Source organism: Monodon monoceros, unplaced genomic scaffold (assembly GCF_005190385.1).
Source record: "Monodon monoceros isolate NGI ecotype Baffin Bay Population unplaced genomic scaffold, NGI_Narwhal_1 Super_Scaffold_14, whole genome shotgun sequence".
Classification (NCBI taxonomy): Eukaryota; Metazoa; Chordata; class Mammalia; order Artiodactyla; family Monodontidae; genus Monodon; species Monodon monoceros.
This window is the reverse complement of record NW_021703770.1, coordinates 13,079,061-13,102,221: the sequence shown is the minus strand read 5'-3', so window position 1 is coordinate 13,102,221 and position 23,161 is coordinate 13,079,061. Positions and strand designations below refer to the sequence as shown.

Below are 23,161 nucleotides of genomic sequence, written 5' to 3'. Positions count from 1 at the left end.
AATCTCATGGTCTTAAATGGCTCTACCCAATTCTTCCTAGATTTCCACCAATCTGTGGAGTGCTCCCAGGGAAGGGAAAGACCCCTTCACACAGCCCCTTCCTCGCAGTTCTGTCCACACCCCCTGTGGTTAACAACAGTTAATAGTTTTCATATGGATCCTCCAGACCTTCCTCTGTTAATTTATATACGTATTTGTCCTTAAATATATTTAATTTAAAAAACTATATGGGATCATAATACATACATATACATACACACACTGTTCTGCAATTGCTTTTTTCACTTTACGTTTTGGAAATCTCCTAGTGGCAAGTTACTTTTGAATGGCAGCAAAGCAATCCATAGTATGAATGCACCATGATATATTTAGCCATTCTCTTACTCATAAAATGTCTAGGTTATTTCTATTTTTTTGGCTACATCTAACAATGAACATTATATGTATATCCCTGTGTATATCTCACTTGTTTTAAGTCATATTAACTGAAGTGATTTTAAACTCTTTGTAAGGGTTTGAAATAGATCCTCAACATTCAAAGGTTAAAGATTAGTGAAAGCCACAGGATCCCACAAAAAGCCCTGAGTTGTTAAACTGGCAGAGACAGTCTACTAAGTTTGAATGAGGTCAAGATGATATTCCCTCTGCTTTTATTATCTGAAAGATTCTGGCAAAAGACTTACATTTTTCTTAAGCAATCCTTTCTTTGATAATTATTGCTAATTACTAGGTTTTATTACATCCTACTGGTCACTTTGCATTTAAGACTAACCTGGTCCTAGGATTTATCATCATTTAAGGATGAGTTAGGAGTGATAACCTGTGTGTGTACTCTCTGAATATCAACTGAATTAAACTGGCACCAGGCCTAAAGCATGTTTAATAGAATCTATTAATATTCCAGGACTACAATGGTATTTCTTTAACACATTTCCAGAAACCACATGGTAAAGTTCTGTTTCTATTTAGGTTCATTTCCTGTATTTTCTTGGATTTCATTAACACAAATGTTGTATCGATGAAAATTTTTAAAAAAATCAGAAATGTTAAGATTTTGCTGATATCAGACAAATGGAAAAATAAATAAAAGCACCATGAACTGTGTGACTGGGTCACATCACATCACTAGCATTTTAGGATTACAAATTAAAACAGCAATGAGATACCACCTTAGACCCCTTTGGAGAACAAAAATTAGAAAGTGGATAATGGCAAGTATTGGCAAAAATGGGGGAAGATACACAGGAAACAAGTCATGTGAGGAGGCACTCTGGCATTATTGAGACAAAGTAAGTACAAATGTGCCCTAAGACTCAGTGATCCACTCCTGGGCAAGCAGATTTCAGAGCAATTCTTACACAGGTCTGTGCTAGGAACAGGTTCAGAGATGCTCATCTTGACACTGTTTATGGTAACAGGAAGCACAGGTGTGAAAATGAGTGGCATAGGTGTCTGTGCCCTGGGGAACAGTTAAATAAAATGTGGAATTCTCTGCAGCAGCAAGAAGTAACCAACTACCTGATCCACAGCAACATAGATTAACTTCAAAGCAGTAACTAGTGAGAAAAGTTGGAAAAAGAATGAGACTTAGAGAAGAATATGATTTAGATAAATCAAAACCATGGGCATACATAAAATAACACCACTTGCTAAAAATAAGGATACTTGCATATTTATGGAAAGAAATCAAACATATAGAGTGGATGCTATGGGGCATGGGAATGGGCGTGGGCATCCAGGAGAAGAGAAGGAAAAAAAATAAGAGAGGAGCTTGCATGCCTCAGTGATGGCAATGGCCTGTGGTCAGAGGGGTACAATGATCTCAGCTCTCTGCACCTGGAGTGCGGTATAAAAACACTAAAAAGAAAGAAAGGTTGCAGGCAGGGAAGGGAGAAACAGTGACTGAGCGAGCTACTTTGCCTAAGGGAATTGAACTATTTTGTTTTCTTTGTTATTACAAAAATTCAATAAAACAGATTTTTGTTAGAGTTAAGGAACTCCTGGGTGTTATGAAAAATAAGGATTATAATGCTGTCTTTTCCTCTGTCAATGAGTAAAGTGAAGATGTGAAATGAGTAAAGTGAAGATGTGAAAGCTGCATGTGAAACAGCGAGAGGCATAAGATGGTAACACTACCCCACAGGATAAATTCTGCAATAATCCAAAGGACGAAGACTTACTACGGGGCCACAAAGGCCAGCATTAAGACCATTACCTTGATGATGCCGACCAAAGTTGTTTTCATCATTAAGATGCCTTCAGTAAAAATGGAAATAGCATGAGTAAGCTTGGCAACCTTTAACAAAGAAAAAGAGGTTAATGAAGTACTTCTCATAAATGACCCATCACTTCTATGGGAAGCTAAAATAATTGACTAACAGTTCTGGAATGGGCAAAGACAAGAGAAGCAGCGTGCAGCTTTAGGACACCTGTGTATACACGTCCTGGTCAGAAATGAGGTTCTGTGGTGTTGACCACTGTTAGACATACTGGGTGGCTGAATCAGAAGATGTTAAATCGTTCTTTACCCTTTGACCAATCATTTCCCCTTCTCTGGGCCTCAGCATTTCATGCATAAGATGAAAGCAGGACTCAGTGATATGGATGATCCCTTCCAAAAAGAAAAGGCTCAAGGGGATTCTGAGAAGGTAATCTCCTACTGCCATCCACATTCTTTTCAAACAACACCAGGAGACATTGGTAAGGTTGACTGAGGCTATACTTTTGAGTTAGAATCAATGTAGAAATTCTGAGCTTGACAATCTCAATTCCTGATGTAACTTTTGGAGCTGTGTCAGAGGATATGAAATTGATGCTTGTTATCACATTTTCAAATTTCACTTGATTTTATTTTTCACATCTTTAAGTTCAGGGAAAAAGAAAAGCAGAGGTGTTTTGGGAAGAACAATTTCTGAGGCTGCTTAACTGTGGAGTGGCCTTAAAAGTCTGGCTGCAAGAAGTGGTTCATGGAATATGGATTACTTTGAGCCACTGATTTTGTGTACAAAGCAGGAACCTGAATGGGAAAAGTCTAGGCAATGTAGCCCAAAGAGAAAAAAGGTTGATGTGCTGAGACTATTCAAAAGAAAAGTAACCAGCTGAGCTCTACTCCCTCTGAGAACATTCTGGCAGGCGAGGCCGTGAATGACACCAGGACAAGTTAACGAATGAAGGTATAATTGCACTAAAATGGCAAAACCTGGTTATTGCTGAGAGTGTGGAAAAAGATCAATAAACCAGAATTGATCTGGTGGTCCTGGGGATATGGCAGGTGACACGGGCCTGTGCTATTTCATGGTTGGGGGTTTCAAAATCAAAAGGCAGAAGTCAAAGGGACACAGCACCTCATATCGTGGGCCAAGCTGGGCATAGTCCCTCAGCTTGTCCTTGTCCAGCCGGGTCGGCACTTCAATGATATCGTGGGTCTGAAGCTTTATGATCTTTAGAAGGGAAGTAAACATGCTTTCCGGAATGATCTGCAAAACCTTTAATGAAAGGGAAAAGAGGAAAAAACAAACGAACCTCTATTTTATTTCTTAGCTGGTAAATGGTATGATGACAGTAAGCACAGTGTCCGTGTATATGAACAGCCCTTCGTCTGCAGGAAGGGCTGCTAAGGGCCTCACAAGAGCTATTTTAACAACTGCTCTCAGGCACAGGGCTACTTTCCTTCAAACATTAATTGCTCACAGGATATAGAGCTAATTCTCATAGAAATGATGCAAAAGATGTATCATTTCCACATTACAAGTTTCTAAAAGGCTGAGGTTCAGAGATGTTAAGTAACTTGGCTGTAAAGCCCTCAGCTAGGATGTGACACAGGAAAATTTTGAATCCAGGCCTGTCTGGCTCTATGCTACACCATGAGTTGTTGAAACAAGGACCAAAATGCTCCTGAAAACTTTGATTAAGTTCCAACTAGAATGTGCTGGATCTAGATCTGGCTCTTTTACCAACTATGACTTTGAAGAAGTCACCAAGATCTCTGTTTCTCCATCTCTACACCTATAAAATGGGGGCTAATACCATCAGCGTTTAAAAAATAGGTATGAAAGTTCTTTGAAAGTAAAAACACAGCTGCACACCCACAGTACTGGTAAGAATAAGTTTATTTTCAGGTATTGCAAATTTCTGGAATTAAATTAAGAATAAGGGAAAGGTATACAACACTACTATGTATAAAATAGATAAATAACAAGGACCTGCTGCAGGGAACTATATTCAATGTCTTGAAATAACCTATATATATGTAAAACTGAAGCACTTTCCTGTACACCTGAGGCTAACACAACATTGTAAATTAACTATACTTCAATTTAAAAACAAAAGGATAAGGGAAAGGAACACAGGTGTACTTTTTTCAGGGTCCCAAGCACATCGTTTGTATTTAAAACAGCAGTTAGTTTGCCATTAAAATAAACATCATCTTGATGCATTTCTTACCTTTCTCACATAGGACACCAATTCGCCAGAATAATATTGAGATACACTGAGAAGGTCAGGGCTATTTGCTTGATTAATACGGAGAAGGGGCAGGTCAAGGGCAGAGGCAAGCTGGAAGGAAAATAAGATGTATCTGTTTCTCTGTTTCAAAAAGTCCTAGAAATCTCTCTTTTTCCAGAAATAGTAACATACAACAAAACTCTTGGGCTTTGCCCAAAAGAGAGCAACAACTACTGAACTTCATCAGTGTCATTCATAGTTTCTGACAAGATACAATTTTTTAAAGTGACAGTCATCTGCTACGGCAGTGGTTCTCAAATTGCGGTCCCTGGACCAGCACCAACAGCATCACCTGAAACCTTGTCAGAGATGCTGATTCTCTGCCCCACGCAGATTTACTTAATCAGAAACTCTGGGGCTGGGGCCCAGTAATCTGGGCTATGACAAGCCTTCCAGGTGATTCTCCTGCATGCTCAAATTTGAGCCACTGAGCTACAGAAGGCAGTTACTCCTCTATGGAAATCAGACATTCTGATTGATGGACTACCATACTGAGTCTAATCTAAGATGACATGGCTTGTAAGAAGTGCCATTATTTTATGCACTGCTCAAAAAGAAAAATCATGCCGACAACTATGATATACCATCAATTATACAACACATCCCAATTACAGAGATGTTAAAATATGAAAGTGCACCTCAGAATTGATATATATGGTAATTCCATCAGAAGACATTAAGTAAATTATTTGTTCATTTATCACGAAATGAAATTACCTTGAGAGAAGGGCCAATCTATGCCCGTGTTGTTTAACATTATTCCCTAACCTTTAGAGGAGATCCTAGATTGTAGCAGAGGCTCAACAAGAATTTTTTTAAATGAATAAAAGGATTTTATTCATGTCTAGCGAATAAAGGACCCATAGGGCACACATTTTTAGTATCCTGTAAAACTTAAAAAAAATCTATTCATTTAAAAACAATTTTCTCTAAGACACTCTAACTTCTATTATTAATTCAAACTTTATTTCCGGCATCTTTTGCAACTATGCTCTCATGAAAAACTTCCTAACAATTTTCAGTCTATAAAAATATTTAAATTAACCAACTTTCTAAAAGGGTGAAATCTTGAACTGAATTAATGAATGAGGTAATAATGAAGGCCAACTCTTCCCTAGTAACTGAGAATGCAATCTTACTGTTATCTGCTTACCTTTAGGAATGTAGCTCTGAGTTTAGTGACCATGGATGGGTTTACCCTTATGCTCTCTTGCATGATAGATGTGAAACTGTAAAAAGAGATAAATGGTAAGGAAACATTCATAATGGCCTTCATTGAGGACAAATGCCAGGCTGTCCACATTACCTGTCAATTAACTGCCAAGCAAAAGAAAGGTCCCCAACGATCTGCATTGTGATCAGGACCTCCTCTTTAATGTTAATGGTTCGGATCATTTGGTGGAGAAACTTGCGAGTATCAGCAAGAAATTGACACACTTGCAGATTTGATTCCAACTGGTGAAATTCTTGAACCTGAGTTACATAAACACACTGGATTTTAAAATTCTGAATGGCCTGTATAGTGTTCACTTTTCCTTGAAAACACTTCCAATAAAGCACACTACTTACTAAGAATGTCTTGGCAAAATTTTAATTTCAAATTATAATTTCAGAAATGTATAAGCCAAGTCAGAAAACAATGCATAATTTCTGAGATTAGAAAATGTTCCACAATTTCTTATCCTGTACATATATGACGTAATAAGCAAATACTCCCATTTTCCATTTCAGTATCAATAAACATGTATTGAGAAATCCTTCTAATTCTGAAAATTTGCAGGATTGTTAAAAAACAAAATAAGTCACATCACAACCAAGGTGCTGGCACTTGCACATCTTTAAGTTCTTTTGATGGGCTCTTTAAAACAAAATAATGATTCCACAGCGTTTTGACATTTTAAGTACATAATTCAAGGGGCCTGGGCTATATGCCAAAAGAAATAATGCAAAAGAGAAAAAGTATCAGAGGTTTACAAAGTTGCTTATAGTGGTATACTATAGACTAGAAAATCCAAAAAACAACCAAAATAGAAATAGCACAAGTGAGCAATTGTTCTGGAATAGCTGGGGAAACTGGCATGCTAACAATGGAGCATTATACTGTGTTGCTATAATAGTGGCCATCCTAAAATCCTTGCAAAAGTAAGAAAGAGCCTATAAGAAAGTCTTGCAAGTGAAAAATGTCTTAATGTACACTTATATCAATTGGAAAGGGTTCCAGATGAGGATGGATGATGTTTCATATAATCTATATGTTTATTGTTCTGATGCTTTTGTTTATTTTCCTGGTTAAACATACAATTAAACTTTTAAGAGTGTGGAGGTATAGGAATTCCCTGGTGGTTAGGATTTGGCGCTTTTACTGCTGTGGCCTGGGTTCAATCCCAGGTCGGGGAACTGAGATCCCGCAAGCCACGTGGTGTGGTCAAAATTTTAAAAATAAAAAAAAAAGGATATTATTTTAAAAAAAGGATTGTGGAGGTAGAATTCCTTTTTTTTTGTACAATCATTTTTAAGTAGATAAAAGAAAACTTTTTTCAGAAAAAATACATCACTTTAAAGCATATGATCATTATACAACTATTCTCATTTTTGTGTATCCATCCCTTTCCAGGTTTTCTCCCCAAGGCACACACTTTTTACAAACCTAAAAGTAGCACATACAGTGCAATTTTGTTTTTGCTTTTGCCTCATTACCACAGTTTTCCCAATGTTTCTATACTGTCTTCATAATTTTTTTTCCAAGACTACATGTTCCTGCGAATTGAAGTATCATAATTTTTACTACCATTCTCTTTATTATTGTCATTTAATTATTTTTGCAATTTTAGGGCACTGCATATATTACAGTGAACACATTAATTTATATTGCTTTTGCTTCTGATAAAATATTCTCTTAAATATATTTCCAGGAGCAGACTGCTGGGTAGGTCAAAAAGTATGATTCATGATCCGAGAACTGTCATTTAAAAAGACTTGCCTTACCTCTTCCAAAGCCTGTATTAGTTGCACAGTTTTTCTGCCCGCAGCAGTAGAATCATCATAATTTAAAGACAATATTTGTTTTGAGATCTCTCTGAACCAAGCTTGAAGATTTTCTATTAATACAGAAACAAGAAAAGACTACTGAAATCCCAGAATTCCTGCAGTGGTGGCTTTGAATTTAATTAAGTAATCCTTTACAAATCTAGCTCTTAGTCACAGAGCTTTTACTATGTACCTAACATTGGTCTTAGGAATTTTCCAAACAATAACAACAAAAATGCCTCGGGCATGTGACCTAGTAGAAGAGATGAAACTTTCTATATAAATAGCTTAGTTTATAACACCTGGCAGAAAAGGATTAAAGGCCCAAGTTTTGGGTGGGCCAAAAAGTGCCTTTGGTTTTTTAAGTAAAAATAAAAGACACATTTTTCATTTTCACCAAGAACTTTATTGAACAACCTAATCACACTTTTGTTCCACTACTTTCTGCCAATTTTCAAGCAACTTCATAATTCCATCTTCCCAGAACTCTTTATGTTTTTGAGCAAAGAACTGTTCCAGGTGCCTTTTACAGTCTTCCAGGGAACTGAAATTTTTTCCATTAAGAGAATTTTGTAAAGACCGAAATAAAGGGAAATCCAAAGGTGCAAAGCCAGGTGAATACGGCAGATGAATCAGAACTTCCCAGCCTAGCTGTAACCGTTTTTGCCTGGTCATCAAAGAAACATATGGTCTTGACTTATCCTGATGGAAGATTATGCGCTTTCTGTTGACTAATTCTGGACGCTTTTCGTCGAGTGCCACTTTCAGTTAGTCTAATTGGGAGCAGTACTTGTTGGCATTAATCATTTGGTTTTCCAGAAGGAGCTCATAATAGAAGACTCCCTTCCAATCCCACCATATACACAACATCACCTTCTTTGGATGAAGACCGGCCTTTGGTGTGGTTGCTGGTGGTTCATTTCGCTTGCCCCACGATCTCTTCCATTCCACATTATTATACAGTATCCACTTTTCATTGCCCATCACAATTTGTTTTAAAAACGGAACGTTTTCATTACATTTCAGTAGAGAATTGTATGTGGAAATATGGTCAAGAAAGTTTTTTTTGCTTCACTTATGTGGAACCCAAACATCAAAGCGATTCACATAACCAAGCTGGTGCAAACGACTTTCAACTTTTTTTTTTTTTAATTGATTTATTTTTGGCTGCCTTGAGTCTTCGTTGCTGTGCGTGGGCTTTCTCTAGTTGCGGTGAGCGGGGGCTACTCTTCGTTGTGGTGCACAGGCTTCTCATTGCGGTGGCTTCTCTTGTTGCGGAGCACGGGCTCTAGGAGCACGGGCTTCAGTAGTTGTGGCACATGGGCTCAGCAGTTGTGGCTAGCGGGCTCTAGAGTGCAGGCTCAGCAGTTGTGGCGCACGGGCGTAGCTGCTCCGTGGCATGTGGGATCTTCCCGGACCAGGGCTGGAACCCATGTCCCCTGCATTGGCAGGTGGATTCTTAAGAACTGCGCCACCAGGGAAGCCCAGACTTTCAACTCTTGATTTGGATATTTTGAGTATGTCGGCTATCTCCCGTATGGTAAAACGTTGATTGTTCTCAATTATTGTTTCAATTTGATTGCTATTGAACCAACCGGTCTACCTGACTGTGGAGCATCATCCAGAGAGAAATCTCCAGCACGAAACTCTGCAAACCACTTTTGACACGTTCGATCAGCCACAGTACCTTCTCCATAACTGCACAAAACTTTTTGTGCATTTCAGTTGTGTTTTATACCTTTCTTGAAACATAATATGCCACAAATGTTGTTTTTCTTCCATCTTCAATATTAAAATGGCTATTCAAAAATTCACCAATTTGTATAAGTGTTTTTTTAAATGCATGCTGATGTGACAGGTGTCACATACAATCTAACAAAATTGTTTCGAATGAAGTTAAAGACAACTAAGTGCTACTAGAGCCACCTTACGGGAAAAACTGAACTGGCCCACCCAATAAATGTTGTAAACTGATGTGTGCAAAGACAGTAGTGCAGGTGGGGAGGAGTCAGGAAGGAACTGAAGGATGTGACACAGAGTTAAGAGGATGGGTAGAGGTCTGGACAGGCAGAGGGAGGAAGAGGGAAAATCTGTCCCTAGATGAAGAGACAGACATGAGCAGAGGCTTTGGGGCAAAATGACAATGGCGCGTCTTGGAGGGCAAAGAGGGACCAACATGCAGGAGAGTGAAGTGTGAGTGGTGAGTTGTGGGGAGTCTGAATGGATTAGGTGGCGCCATTTGCGCTCACAAACCAGCCAGGCATTTCTCAAGGCAGAGATGGGGAAGGCCGTTAACGTGCTCTGAGGACCCTCAGTGAATCAGGCCAAGTTTTAAGCTTAGTCTCATTTAATTTTCACAAAAATCTATGGAGTAGGAATTAAAAGCCATTTCTCAGATGAGGAAGCTGATGCCCAGAGATATTAAGAACCCTCTGCTGCGCCACACAGTTACTAAATGGAAGAGCCAGGACATGCAAACCGTCAAAGGCTTCGCTCTTTTCACTTCACCGAGTTGATTCTGTAAAGGTTTTTTGTTTTATCAATGGAATGATTTCACTTTAATAAAAGCACTTAAGGGCATATAATCTAAGTTATTTTAAGAATTGACATAAAGAACTAGCTATAATTTTAAAGATTTTTTGTAGGACCGAGGGACAGCTACGGAGTAGCTAAAAGAACATAGGAGGTAATGAGTGAGATACAGGCTCTGGACCTTTGTTACCCTCGGCAAGTGATTATAAAATAATAAAGATGTTTATCTCACAGGGTTGTAAGGATCAAATGAGAAATATCTGTGAAAGTACTTCCTAACTGAAATATGCTATAGAGCCAAAGAAGTATAAGATATTGTTTTGAATAAGCTTTGAAACATTGCTGGTATTTATAAGAACTTAAAAGAGACTAGAATACAGATTAATGTGTCTGATTAGACAACTAATCTGGTTAGATTGGTCCTGGTGATTCTTTGTTTTTTAGATACAATATGCTGACCTGCAAAACATGTTGCCAATTTATATCACACCACTAAAAACTGCTCTAGTTTTTCCAATAGGAATATTAACGAAATTTGGACATATTTTTTGACCAGCAACAAATAAATCAAATACAATAGTCATAAGCTTGTATTAACAATAGTGAAGCTTTTTAAAATAAAAATCTATATTATTCATCAATTCTACTGTATAATTAACTTTATCGGAAATAAATTTGACAGTTAAAACAAATATTAAGCATCAAAAAAAAATAGTTTAATTTGTCACCTTAAAATTCAGAATGGTCTTTCAGGGGCAATTTGAAAGGATCCTATCTATAGGACAGGATCCTTCAAAAATCTGAAGTGATACCACAATTTTCCTATAGATAAAATTTCCTAAAAGAAGCAAGATTAAAATTGTTAAAGTAAAACTTGAGCTATGTTGTTTCAAAACAGTCTGCAGGTCCCCACTTGTGCCACTAGATGGCAGATGCGTCAGTGAAGAAGAACCAAATAGGACTGAACACAAGACTCTTAGATATCATTTATGTTAGCAGTCGGTAATATTCTTGGGTGAAGTATCCTGAGAAGATCATGAAAGTTATGCCCCCATCCCCATGCACATAAAGTTACACACTAATGACACACCAGTTCTGCATACTATGGTGGTAGAAGGAGGATATAACTCTATAAAATACTATTGTATTTATGAACCGGAGTACAAGAACCCATGATTTAGCCCAACCTCTTACTTCAAAGATAAGAAACCTGAAGTCCAGAGAGAATATGAGATTGACCAAGGGAGCACAAGGCTAGAGCAGCCAAAACTAAACTTCTGATCTTCATTAGCAACATCCCAGCATACAATGAGGACACAGTAATGACTTTTTACTCTGCTGGTTTCTAATAATCTGTGAATACTTTTCAAACACACCAATAATTCCTCTTCAGCAATTACCATTTTTCTCCACTCTGGTTAGGGGTTTCACTCCTGAAAAGACATCAGCAAGCTCCGTCATCCGCTCTGAGCCCTCCTTCTTGTAATGTTCCCATTTGGCCTGCTTTTCCGAAAGCATTTGCTTGAACATCTGTTGAAGAGACAGAAGAGATTTACTGATTTAAGAGAAAATCCAGCTTAGGCAGTTTACTAAGAAAGCCTGAGCGAAACCCAATTTATTATAAAAATAGGTGCCTAACATCAGTCTGATGCCACCTCTTAAGCATTACTACTTTATACAAATTGGGGGGCAAAAGCTAGACCATCTCTAAGACAGTGGCTCTCAGACCAACTGAGGCAAGGCAAGTGTTGGTTCTGAATTGGCATTCATGTCTAGGGCTAGTTCCTGAGGCCACCTGATCCAAACCCCCAAAGTTACTTTTACAGAACCTGGACATTCCCAGGCGTCTGTGATTTTTATTATGTCCATAGAGGTTTTTTTAGGAGTAAGACCAAGCCCAGAATTTCCTTGACTGAACTCAAACCCTCAAGGTCCTTAGGTCAACCTTGTTAAAATGCAAACTACCACCCTACTTAGGCCCTTTCCAACATGTTCTCGTGGCTTTTAAGATGAAGACTAACACCCTGCAAGGCCCAGCGCAGGCTGCCCACCTGTCAACCTCACTTCCTACCACCTTTCTCTTGCATTCTCTCCCCTGCAGCCAACTGGCCTCTCAGATCCTTGAACTGGCCAGGCTCTTCCCTACCCAAGAGGACTTAGACATAATCTGTCCTCTCGCTGGGATGTTCTTCATCATGCTCCCCCATCTTTGTCTTAGCTAACTAACAGGTTCCTTCCTCAGCTCCCTTCTGAAACTCTTGCTTGTCTTCTCAGGGAAGCTGTCAAAGCTAGGACAGGATCCTTTATTTTAGGTACCCAGAGACCTATGTTCCTCTCCTATAGAGCGTATACCTGCTTTTATTCATTTTCATTTGTGTAATTCTCTGATTACTGCCCGCATGCCTCATTAGACTGTAACTTCCACCATCTGGTGCACTGTATCCCTAATAACAGTAGGCACTAAATGCTTGTTGTTTAATCCTGTCCTTTTCCTATAAGAATGATCTCAGACAGCTAGAATCTGTAGCCTGAATCAGAGACACAGCTATAAAATCCTAATCTTTAAAAAAATTTTTAAGCATAAAAAAGCTAAGAATTTGGTGATTATTCATTCAATATTTTTACCTCTTTGAGTATAAACTCAAATTGTGCAGTATCCAACAGCAATTGAAAGAGGATCTTGGGATTGTACCTAGAGTCTGTTAGAATCTGGTCCTTGATTTGACGAAGGCGTTTGTTGTTTGGGTCACAGGCTAGACATGAGAGAAAAGAGAAAAGAGAAAAGAGTTTCCAATTTATTAAACGTGTAGAAAATATCTATAATAAATAAGATGAATTCTTAAATACTTTCATTTCCCTTTTAAGCATTTAAAAATAAGCAAAATGTATATCAATAATAGGTAGTAAAATAAATTATATTACACCTATGCTATGGAGTATGCACAACTGAACTGTTAAATATGACACTGAATCTGACATGGAATGTCATCGTGATGTATTGTTGAATGAAAAAAGCAAACTGAGAACAGTGCTGCCCAATTTTTTAAGCGTTGTGTGGGTGGTTTATTATCGATTGTCCAATATGATGGGTCGAGCCTTTTGGCACCATTTCCTAAGTGCGTGGCCTCCTTGTGTCCTGTTTGAAGCTGCTTTTGTTTTAAGCATTGATCTCTGCCATTCAACTATGGACAGGTGTGCAGAAAAGATTTAACACAGCAGGCCCAAGACTGCCGTCTTCAAAAAGGCTTGTTTGCAAGGCCGGCTTTTGGCTGGCATTAGGGAATGTGGATTTTAGAAGAGTTCCCACCATTTTGAGAACTGGTAAGAATGGCCCACCATGCTTTAACTCTTTGTACAATGTGGTTTATTATGAACACCTGCTTTCCTCTGGGAGTTTGGAATTTTGTTACCTGCCAGGTAGAGGCTGCCTTGATGAGCCCCCAATAAAATCCTGGGCACTGAGTTTCTAATGAGCTTCCCTGGTTGACAACATTTCACACACACTGCCACAACTCATTGCTAGGGGAATTAAATGCATCCTGTGTGACTCCATCAGGAGAGAACTCTTAAAAGCTTGTGCCTGGTTTCCTCTGGACTTCACCTCAGGCACCTTTTCCCTCTGCTGATTTTGCTTTCTGTCTTTTTCCTGTTACAAATCATCGCCATAAATACTACTATATGCCGAGTCTAGTAAAGCATTGAACCTGGGGTGGTCTTGGGGACCACTGATACAACAGGGAAGCAGGGTTACCCACACAAAGATGTGGCACCTCCAAACAGGAAGAACCAGACCTGAGACCATTCTGCTCTTTGTAAAGGCATGACTGGCACTCAGAGCTTTCTGGATTATCCACCACCTAGACCCCTCTCAGCCAGAGAGCTTATGGCTACTAGGCCAAGTTCACAAAATTAGGCAGTGATGACCCAGGGATAAGACACCAGATGTCTTGATTCCCTGGTCAGCCTCTCAGTTGCCAAGCTGGATCATTTCAAATAAAATAAACATTATGTTAAAAAAAGTATATAGGATAAAAAATACTAATATTTGCTGAAATTGGTTTACGGGGTCAATTATTTATGTAAGAAAGAAAAATAAAATAGGATAAGGTAAAATGTTTACAAGTAAAAGCTACTTAGATTGCAAATAAAGTCAAAATAAAAACTTTAAGACAATAAACATTGTCAGAAAGTTCACAGCTGATAAGGTACAAGGACCCTGTTAGTTGCTCTAATATCACCCATGCTTATTCCTGCTTTCCAAGCCCTCCCATCAGCATCTTAGGAGGTCTGGCATGTACAGAACGACCATGCTTTCCGAGCACATGTCAATGGTGTTTTTGGTGCTTCAGTCACGGTGAAGCCCGAGCAAGGCTATTTTACATATTGATTTCCAAGTTACTCCATCGGAAGGAGACTCATGACAACCTGGAGGAGGGCTCAGTTTTCACAGGAAACTGCAGAGTTCTGATTTAGCATTCTCCAGAACTCCCTAGGAAGAAATATATTGGCACTAATGACATTGATCACACAGAGACAATTTTTCAGCTTCATGTTTGCCTAACGTAAAAAAAAAACAGAAAAAAAAAAGCAAACTTGGAAGGAGTTCCACTTGTCTTTATATTAACTCTAATTCAACAAGAAATCTTCTGATACTAATTTGCTTTCATTGTTGCACAGGAGACATCACTGTGCATTAACAATTAGCTGCAGAGAGTTAACAGGAGGGAATACGAGAAATCTGCGCCTTCCTTTCTGCACGCCACGGCCAAAACACCATGAAAGCTAAATAAGCAGTTACTTTCCCCACATATGACTCACAGCCAGATAGGCAAATCATCTGATTCTTGTAAACTCTGAACTTGTGCGATCAGGTCAGACAATCGCCAGCTCAGAAGTGGAAATAGATGTGGCCGAAAAGCAGAGAACCTGGCAAGCCGAGGCTGTCCCTGGCAGGGGCACAAATCCAGGAGACCGCTGGCTTCCAGAACGCAGGCACGCTGTCAGGCACAGTTGTCCAGAAGACAAAGAGGAGGCTGAGTCACTAGAAACCCACAGTTGCCTTTACGACAGGATAAAGAGAGGGCTCGAGTTGTTTATATGCTTCAGAATGTAAGACTTTTGGTAAAGAAGATTACAAGCTGAGTCAACGTAGTAAAATCCTCAAATTAGGACGGATTTCATGTTAAACATAAACTCGACTAATTAAAGACTAGTCCACTAGATGATTCGGCCCTGTATTCATGCTGAGAGTAAACTGTAAATTGGAGAGAGATCTAGGCCAAGAATCGAAATGATGAAAAAAACAAAACTGGAAAGCAGCATTTGTGGGAAAGATTTAAGAAGCTGGAGATTTCTGGTGTGAAGAGGGAAGGCTGAAGAGAAATTCCACGTTTTCAAAGAGATGAAGGATGAGGAAGTCCACCTGCTGTTCTCACTGCTGACCACTCACAGGATGCGGAGACAGGCGGCAGGTAGAGGAAGCGTCAAGGGCATCTTGCCTGGCCGGTTTGGGAGATGGGGCTACTGTGTTACCGAGGTAGGCTGCAGGATTATCTGGCGTGTGGACAGTTTTTCTTTGAGAGACACAGTCTTACTTGAAAGAACAAGGAGGTGTTGAAAGTGGGACCAGGGTAGGTGCTCAAGAAAAGTTAGCTGAGTGAAAAACAAAAAGCAGAGGCTTGGCTTTCCAGAGCTGCTAAATGACACCACTCTTAGGGGAAGGAGTGTGCAGCTCTGGAGGAGGGAACTCTTTAGTAATTAATATTGATCGAGCATTTACTAAGTACGAGGACTGCGTCAGCTCCAAATAAGCTCAGGTATTAGTCCAACCTACTTAATTTTGTACTATTAAACCAGGGGTTTTAAACTCATGGGTTTAGGGAATTCCCTGGTGGTCCAGTGGTTAGGACTCTGCAATTTCACTGCCACAGGCCCGCGTTCAGTCCCTGGTTGGGGAACTAAGATTCTGAAAGCCGTGCGGCAGAAAAGCTCCTGAGCCTGATGGCTAATAGGGTCTCAGAGAGGATCATGACCCAGGAAAGATTAAGACCCCATCTACCGTAATTAAGCACCCGGGTCTAGCCAGTTCCTCAGCAAAGTGGAGCCACGTTTCTCTGTCCTTCCAAAATCATACTTTTCTTCCATCATTTCCCCAGACTAGAATTTCTTCTGCTTTTTACTATAAAATCCTATCAAGGGCTAGTCAGTTCCTGTCTCCTCTGTGGAGCCTTGTTAGACCACCTCTGCCCTTCTACCCCAAGCAATGTTTCTCTTCTGCTCTGGGCTCCGGACTCAAATCCTACCAACTATTTTACACATCTGGCTGTTAGGTGCTGCCCTGGCCCTTGTATTAGTTTCCTATTGCAGCTGTAACAAATTACCATAAACTCAGTGGCCTAAAAATGACACAAATTTATTCTCTCACAGTTCCAGAGGTGAGAAATCGGAATGGGTTTCACTAGGCTAAAATCAAGGTAGCAGCAGGGCTGTGTTCTTTTTTGGAGGCTCCAGGGGAAAACAGTTTTTTTGTCTTTTCCAGCATCTAGAAGCTGCCTGTACTCCTTTGCTTGTGGCCCTTTCCATCTTTAAAGCCAGCAGTGGTCTACTGAGTCTTTTTCATGATGTCATCTGTCTAGTTCTGACTCTTCTGCTTCCAGAAGAGTCCAGTTTAAGGATATCCCAGTTTAAGGACACTTGTAATTATGCTGGGCCCACTGAGATAATCTCCTTTCTTTAAGGTCAGCTAATTAGCAACATGAATTCCATCTGCAACTTGAATCCCCCTTTGCCATGTAATATAACATGCCCACAGGTTCCAGGGACTAGGCCATGGACATCTTTGGGAGGGTGGGGTGGGAAGCCATTATTCTTCCTACTACAGATCTGCAGCTATACTTTTTCATATGTAGACATCTGATCTCCTCAGTCTGACCAGTGACAAGTTCCTCAAACTTGGGAGGTAAATTTCCTCATATTCTCAAGCACCTAACAGGACCTGACACAGGGGCTGTTCAGGTTGGCCACTGCTTTATCCAAATTGACACAAAAATGACTAACTTAGAAAAGCAGCTTGATTCTCATTGAAGGGCTAAACCACTTTGCATCACGCAGCAGATCTGGGTTCGGACGCCTATATATGGATGAATACAGATGGTCACACCTTTTCGTGTGTTACCTGAGTCTGCGGTATGAAGCATCAGCCATCGAATGGTGACATTGCAGTCTCTCAGGCAGTTCAGAAGCCTCGGGATGTTATCCAGAACCAGATCCTCCCTCAAACAACCTTCTTTCAGGAACTGCTGTGCTTGTGCGTGCGCCCTTTCGCTGACAGTAGCATATCTGCTTGCCTGTGAAAAGAAAAAAAGACCTGAATTACATTTCAGAGAAAGAGAGAATCACTTATCTTGAAAGTGAATCACACTCAAAAGAATCCCTCGACAAATAGTAACATTTCTATATGAGACAAACAGCACATGGACTGTAGTTGATAAGGCTCAAAGGCAAGTGGCTTATTGGATATTTTTGAAAAGAGCACTGGACTTAGAATTGAGAGACTAACATCTAGAAATATTGGTGTGACTTTGGATTTAACCTCTGAGTACTGGTCTCTTCAAACGTAAACTGGAGAACTGGAGTCGCTGGCTCCTGGTGTCGCTTCTATTCGTTACTTGGATGGAAAGAGACACAAAGGCAGAAGCTAAATTGACCATTCTTCCTATTATTATCGACTAACAAGGCAGAGCAGAGCAGAAATACTCAAAAGGTGAGTTTCTACATATAAAAGCTTAACAAAAGAAATACATCTCAGCATATCAAAACTGACCAGCCTTTTTGGAAATTTGGTCATTCTGCTTTACCTAAAGCAAGAGTTAAATGGTAAACATCATTAACCTAGTCAGGTTAGTTTAAAACAACCACAAGATGTGGCACTGGAAGCCTCTGAAGAACTTCTTGTAATGTCATGAACGAGAAGATGTGATTTTGGAAAGGAATTTCAGTCATGAAAAATTAATGCTCTGGGGCCAGTAAGTATGGGAGCGCCACTTTCTCTAATATATTTCTAGGGGATGTGCCAAAACTGAAATTATTTTGTGCATTATTTATGGAATTCAATTTGCTTGAATAAAACATGCTGAAGTTCCTTGAGTCAGTATTATTCTATGCACATTTGGAAACTCAAAAACTCAGACAGATAGGCTGAGGAAGATAATCACTGTTTAGAAATATCAAGTATGCTCCCCAATAAAAAGATTTTATTTTGATTCTTCTGTTTACTCAGATATTTATTTCCTTTTGCCCTGGGTTCTCATCAGAGACAGAATATAGCCATTTCAACTTTAAGGAGATGCCTGTCTTTAGTCTTGTTGCTTACTTCACACACCCGAAATGATGAGCTTAAATTACAGTGAAAGGGTGTATTGTCCACATCCAATTGCCATCTTCAACACTCATCCTACTGATGAAAACATTAAAATTCTAGCTACTAGTGAAGGGAGCTCTGTCCAAGAGGACAGTCTTTAAGCAGGAGTAAATGAAGTCACCTGGGGCCAGATGTCACACTGGTTCATTTTAGGGTGTTGACTCTTCCTCAGGATCCAAGTCTCCAATTTATACAGCCCACATAAGTTAAAATTCTACAATTACCTCTCTTATTCCGATGTGCAAAATTCACCTTTCATTAATCATTGCACTAAAATGTCTATGTGGGCATCTTCCAAATCGCTTAGGAAATCTACTTAGCTCGTTTCCTACGCCATTAAAGCTGGTGTGCAGTTGTTTGAGAATCCTCCCGATTAGCCAGAACCTACCTGTTCTCTGACGTTAGAAAGGTCCAGGGTATTGTTTAAAGCAGTTTTTGCAGCTTTGTAGGGTTCCCAAGCATCTGCTAGATTAACTGTGATCCCCATGTAAATACTGATTACCTGAAAGAAGAGACAATCGTTCAGTATTTGTTAAATATCTACTCGCTTCAAGGCAAGGGGCTGGGAAAATACAAAGTTATAGAAGACATCACCCACTCCTTCAAGTTTAAATGCCGTTCCAGTGAAAAACCAAGATTTTCCAAATATACAGGGAAGTGGTTTTCCTTATGAGCACTTGGGAACAAGAGTGACTATTAAATGTTGCTATTCATGGGAAAATAACTAAAACAAGGTTTTCCTTTCAAACTGCTGTGTGTAGGATTCCTTGGATGAACAAAAATGAAAGGGGAAAGAAAAGTAGACACTGACTAGAGTAGGGGTTTTCCCAAACATTTTCATCTCACCTTCATACTCTTAAAATCAAACTAAACTTGTCCCCCAACTTTCTGTGAGCAGAGTGGCATTGTGTTTCACATTCATTCTTTTTAAAATTATATGCAGTCCCTCTTTATCCCTATTAATATTCTCCTTTAAAACTCTTTGTGGTCTAATATTTTCTCACTAGCTTTTTATTGGTTGGCATTTGTCTGGCATATCTTTTATTTATTTTTAAAAATTCCTTTATTTTCAGCGTGCCAGGGTGCTTTTTCAGGAATGTATCTTGTAACTATCATGTAATTGGACTTTGACCTTCCTTAATACTAAAAGTGTTTCTGAGTATAGCATTATGGACAGAACCTCTTTGTTAAGCTTAGGCAAACGAAGCCAGACTCTCGGAACTTTCCTCTTGGCTACTCAACTCCCAGCACATGGGTATGATTCATTTGTGGATAGGAAGCATCATCTCCTAATTATAGGCTGCTCTTCTCCCCAGTAAAGCTCCTCATTCAGGCCCCTCATAATAGCTGGTAAGAAGTGAAATAAAATCTGCTCCCTGAGGACGTGATCCAATTCACTGTCCTGTGTTAAAAACTCTATGTGCAAAGAAAACATTGCATACATATTAAGTACAATGTCAGTCTTAAACCTTTAAGAATCAATATTTTTAAGTGAAATAATGTTTAAAAAGTTATAAGCACATCCTTGCAGTAATGTAAACCTTGGCCCCATCAACATTAGCTTATAGATAAAACTTACTATAAATGTGCAATTCCTATTCACAAAGTGACAAATTAGGTAAATTCTGCTAACTTAGATTCATAAAATAGAAAAGAATAAAGAAATGCTATGTAACTTAGTTGAATCTCAGTAGCTAAAGCGAGATACATTTTAACACGAGGTTTTACCTTGCGACTATCCATTTAAAGAAAAAAACACAAATGGAAGCTTCGGGAAATTTTACTGACTGATTTATTCCTTCCTGATTTATAAAATTCTTGACAGGCTTAAAGTAATTTTACTTAAGTGAGTTTACGTTTCATTATTTCAACATTATGACCTTTGGATTACAGGCCAAAAGAATGGAAAAATCAGTTCTCCGGCAAGCTTATCATAGAGAAAAAAAAGACTAATAGCAATACTTGCCCAATTATCTGGAAAGTATTTATCCACTATCTCTCTCATTTTTGCTTGATGGGTATGAAGAATGGAAGGCTCAAAGTAGAGAATTACATACAACATGGCGGCCTGATTTGCCAGAGCTGTGCTCCGATGTTCTGGCAATGGATACGCCGAGACCTGCAAGACAGAGACCAGACCAGGAGAGGCAGATGTTAGCAACAGCTGAACTTACATGTGCCAAATAAATGACCTAGTTCTAGGACACATCAGCCTCTCAAAAGTCCGTGTCCTTTGAGGATCCCGGGCACTGGAAACAATCCTGGGATTATGGCACTGGGAACCAGGGCCTTCTTTCTTATCTCTAGCCACATGACATTTTCTTGACTATCCTTGACTCTGCTGCAATTCTAACTCTTTTCCCTAAAAAAAGAAAAAAAATGTAACCCTGCGTCTCCCACTCGTTGTCCATTTCTGAGTCTCTCCCATCACAGACAAGCTCTTAGAACTGACAGATTCCACACTCACTGGTGCTCTCACCTCCTGTTTATTCTTCAACTCACTGACATTTGATCTCCACCATTACCTCAATGGAACTCCCTAGGGCCACTCATGACCTCACAGTCAGCTAGTTCAATGGACTCTTTTTAGCACTCTCACTTAAATTCTCTGAGGAATGAAATTCTCTCCTCCTCTGGTTTCCCAGACACCACTCTCTCTTCTCAGTCTGCATGCTTTGTGCTCTGCTTCTCTCTTTCATATGCTGCTGAGTCCCAGGGCTCCATTGACTCATGTATTAGGAATCTCTGGCTCCACGTAGTACATGGCGCCTCGAGGACCATGAGCAGAAAGGGAGGAAATTATTACAAGGACAGACACAGCAATGCCTCATGGAGCCCGCGGGCAGGAATGTGGTAGGGCCCTGGGATGGGCCTGGAGCTTCGAACCAGAAAGCCTTCACTGTTTCTCCCCTGGATGTGTTTGCTCAACTTTTCTCTCTCTCCAGACTGTTCTCTATCACATGGCAGAATGAGGCTGTCCAAACTCCAAGTCTTGCATGTTGTGGGTAAACCCATGTCCAGAAATTGTTTCTCAGGCCCAATTCCAAATTACCTGGAGACAGGGAATCTGATCCATCTTGGGTCAAGTGACCGGCCCTGGTCCAATCAGCTAGGGACAGAGGAGGTGGAGGGCAGAGAGAGGGGTGGACACACAGCACAACCACAGCTCAACCCTGGTGTTAATAGAGGTCACGGGGCAAGGAGAAAATTGAGACACACTCCCTTGAAATATGGACAAAATGGACCGCCTAAGAGGCAGAAGGGTTAATAGAAGGGTTAACGAGAGGCAGTAAAGAAACAGCGTGGGCTTTGAAGTCATACAGGCCTGCGTTCAAATTATGGTTCTGCTGCCTACTTATGTGATGTTGTGAAAATTATGTAAGCTCTCTAAGCCTTATTCTCAACAGCAACATGAGGATAGTGCCGTCTATTTTGAAAGATTATTGTGAAAAATAGAGAAAACAGTATTTGAAAAAAACCTCCTATGATTCTGGTTCATGTTGAATTCTCAATAAATGGCAACAAATATTATGGAGACCTGGTATCTGCAGGTAGCGCCTCATTTTGAGTTGTCTTAGAAAACCAAACAAAAGATGTGGCACATATATACAATGGAATATTACTCAGCCTTAAAAAGAAACGAAATTGAGCTATTTGTAATGAGATGGATAGACCTAGAGTCTGTCATACAGAGTGAAGTAAGTCAGAAAGAAAAAGACAAATACCATATGCTAACACATATATACGGAATTTAAGAAAAAAAAATGTCATGAAGAACCTAGGGGTAAGACAGGAATAAAGACGCAGACCTACTGGAGAATGGACTTGAGGATATGGGGGGGGGGAAGGGTGAGCTTTGACAGGGCGAGAGAGAGTCATGGACATATACACACTAACAAACGTAGTAAGGTAGATAGCTAGTGGGAAGCAGCCGCATGGCACAGGGATATTAGCTCGGTGCTTTGTGACAGCCTGGAGGGGTGGGATAGGGAGAGTGGGAGGGAGGGAGACGCAAGAGGGAAGACATATGGGAACGTATGTATATGTATAACTGATTCACTTTGTTATAAAGCAGAAACTAACACGCCATTGCAAAGCAATTATACCCCAATAAAGATGTTAAAAAAAAAAAAAAAGAAAACCAAACAAAACAAATAACAACCAAAAACTCTTTATTTACACTTAACATGTTCATACAAAAAACTAGCAGGCTACCTAAGAACTGTACAGAACAGGTGTGCTCTGTAATAAATGATATCCAGTTATCACAGGCCCAACTCTTTACTCTCTTCTAGTAAGAAAAAAATATATATAATACCTAAAATTACGTTTTCTTTAGGAAAATGAAGTCAAATGGTAACTTTCTCTGGTACCATTTTGAGTGAGTGAATGGTATACATACTGGAGAGGAAAGTGAGCCTTTCCAACCCTGCTCATGCTGCCTCATTTGCCTGGGCTGCCCAGATATCCCCTTTGTCACCTGTTGCAATCTTGCTGCCCCTGTCACATGCTTCACAACACTCCGCACTTCCCCTAAGATAACACCCTATCTGGCTTTACTGGAATTCTTTTGTCTGTGTTCTTTCTTCAGCTACAAGCTCATTATGAGTAGGGACCAGGGCCTGCCTTCTTCAGCAATGGATCCCCAGCACCAAGCACACGGACAGCCACATACTGCAC

The 23,161-nt window shown here is 39.8% G+C and overlaps 1 protein-coding gene across 4 annotated transcripts in view; it reads right to left on the bottom strand.

The window, feature by feature from the left end:
- The window catches only part of WASHC5 (WASH complex subunit 5), a 53,387-nt gene that overhangs the window by 19,828 nt on the left and 10,398 nt on the right, over positions 1-23,161 (bottom strand). For all 4 annotated transcript variants that reach the window (XM_029222969.1, XM_029222966.1, XM_029222967.1 and 1 more), the window contains 11 exons: positions 20,448-20,600; positions 18,870-18,983; positions 17,237-17,408; positions 12,688-12,815; positions 11,463-11,592; positions 7,489-7,601; positions 5,810-5,976; positions 5,657-5,732; positions 4,444-4,554; positions 3,345-3,485; positions 2,216-2,296 (listed from right to left, as the gene is read on the bottom strand). In XM_029222969.1, the coding sequence (XP_029078802.1) occupies positions 2,216-2,296; positions 3,345-3,485; positions 4,444-4,554; positions 5,657-5,732; positions 5,810-5,976; positions 7,489-7,601; positions 11,463-11,592; positions 12,688-12,815; positions 17,237-17,408; positions 18,870-18,983; positions 20,448-20,600 (1,386 nt within the window). The remainder of the gene's footprint in view (positions 1-2,215; positions 2,297-3,344; positions 3,486-4,443; positions 4,555-5,656; positions 5,733-5,809; positions 5,977-7,488; positions 7,602-11,462; positions 11,593-12,687; positions 12,816-17,236; positions 17,409-18,869; positions 18,984-20,447; positions 20,601-23,161) is intronic.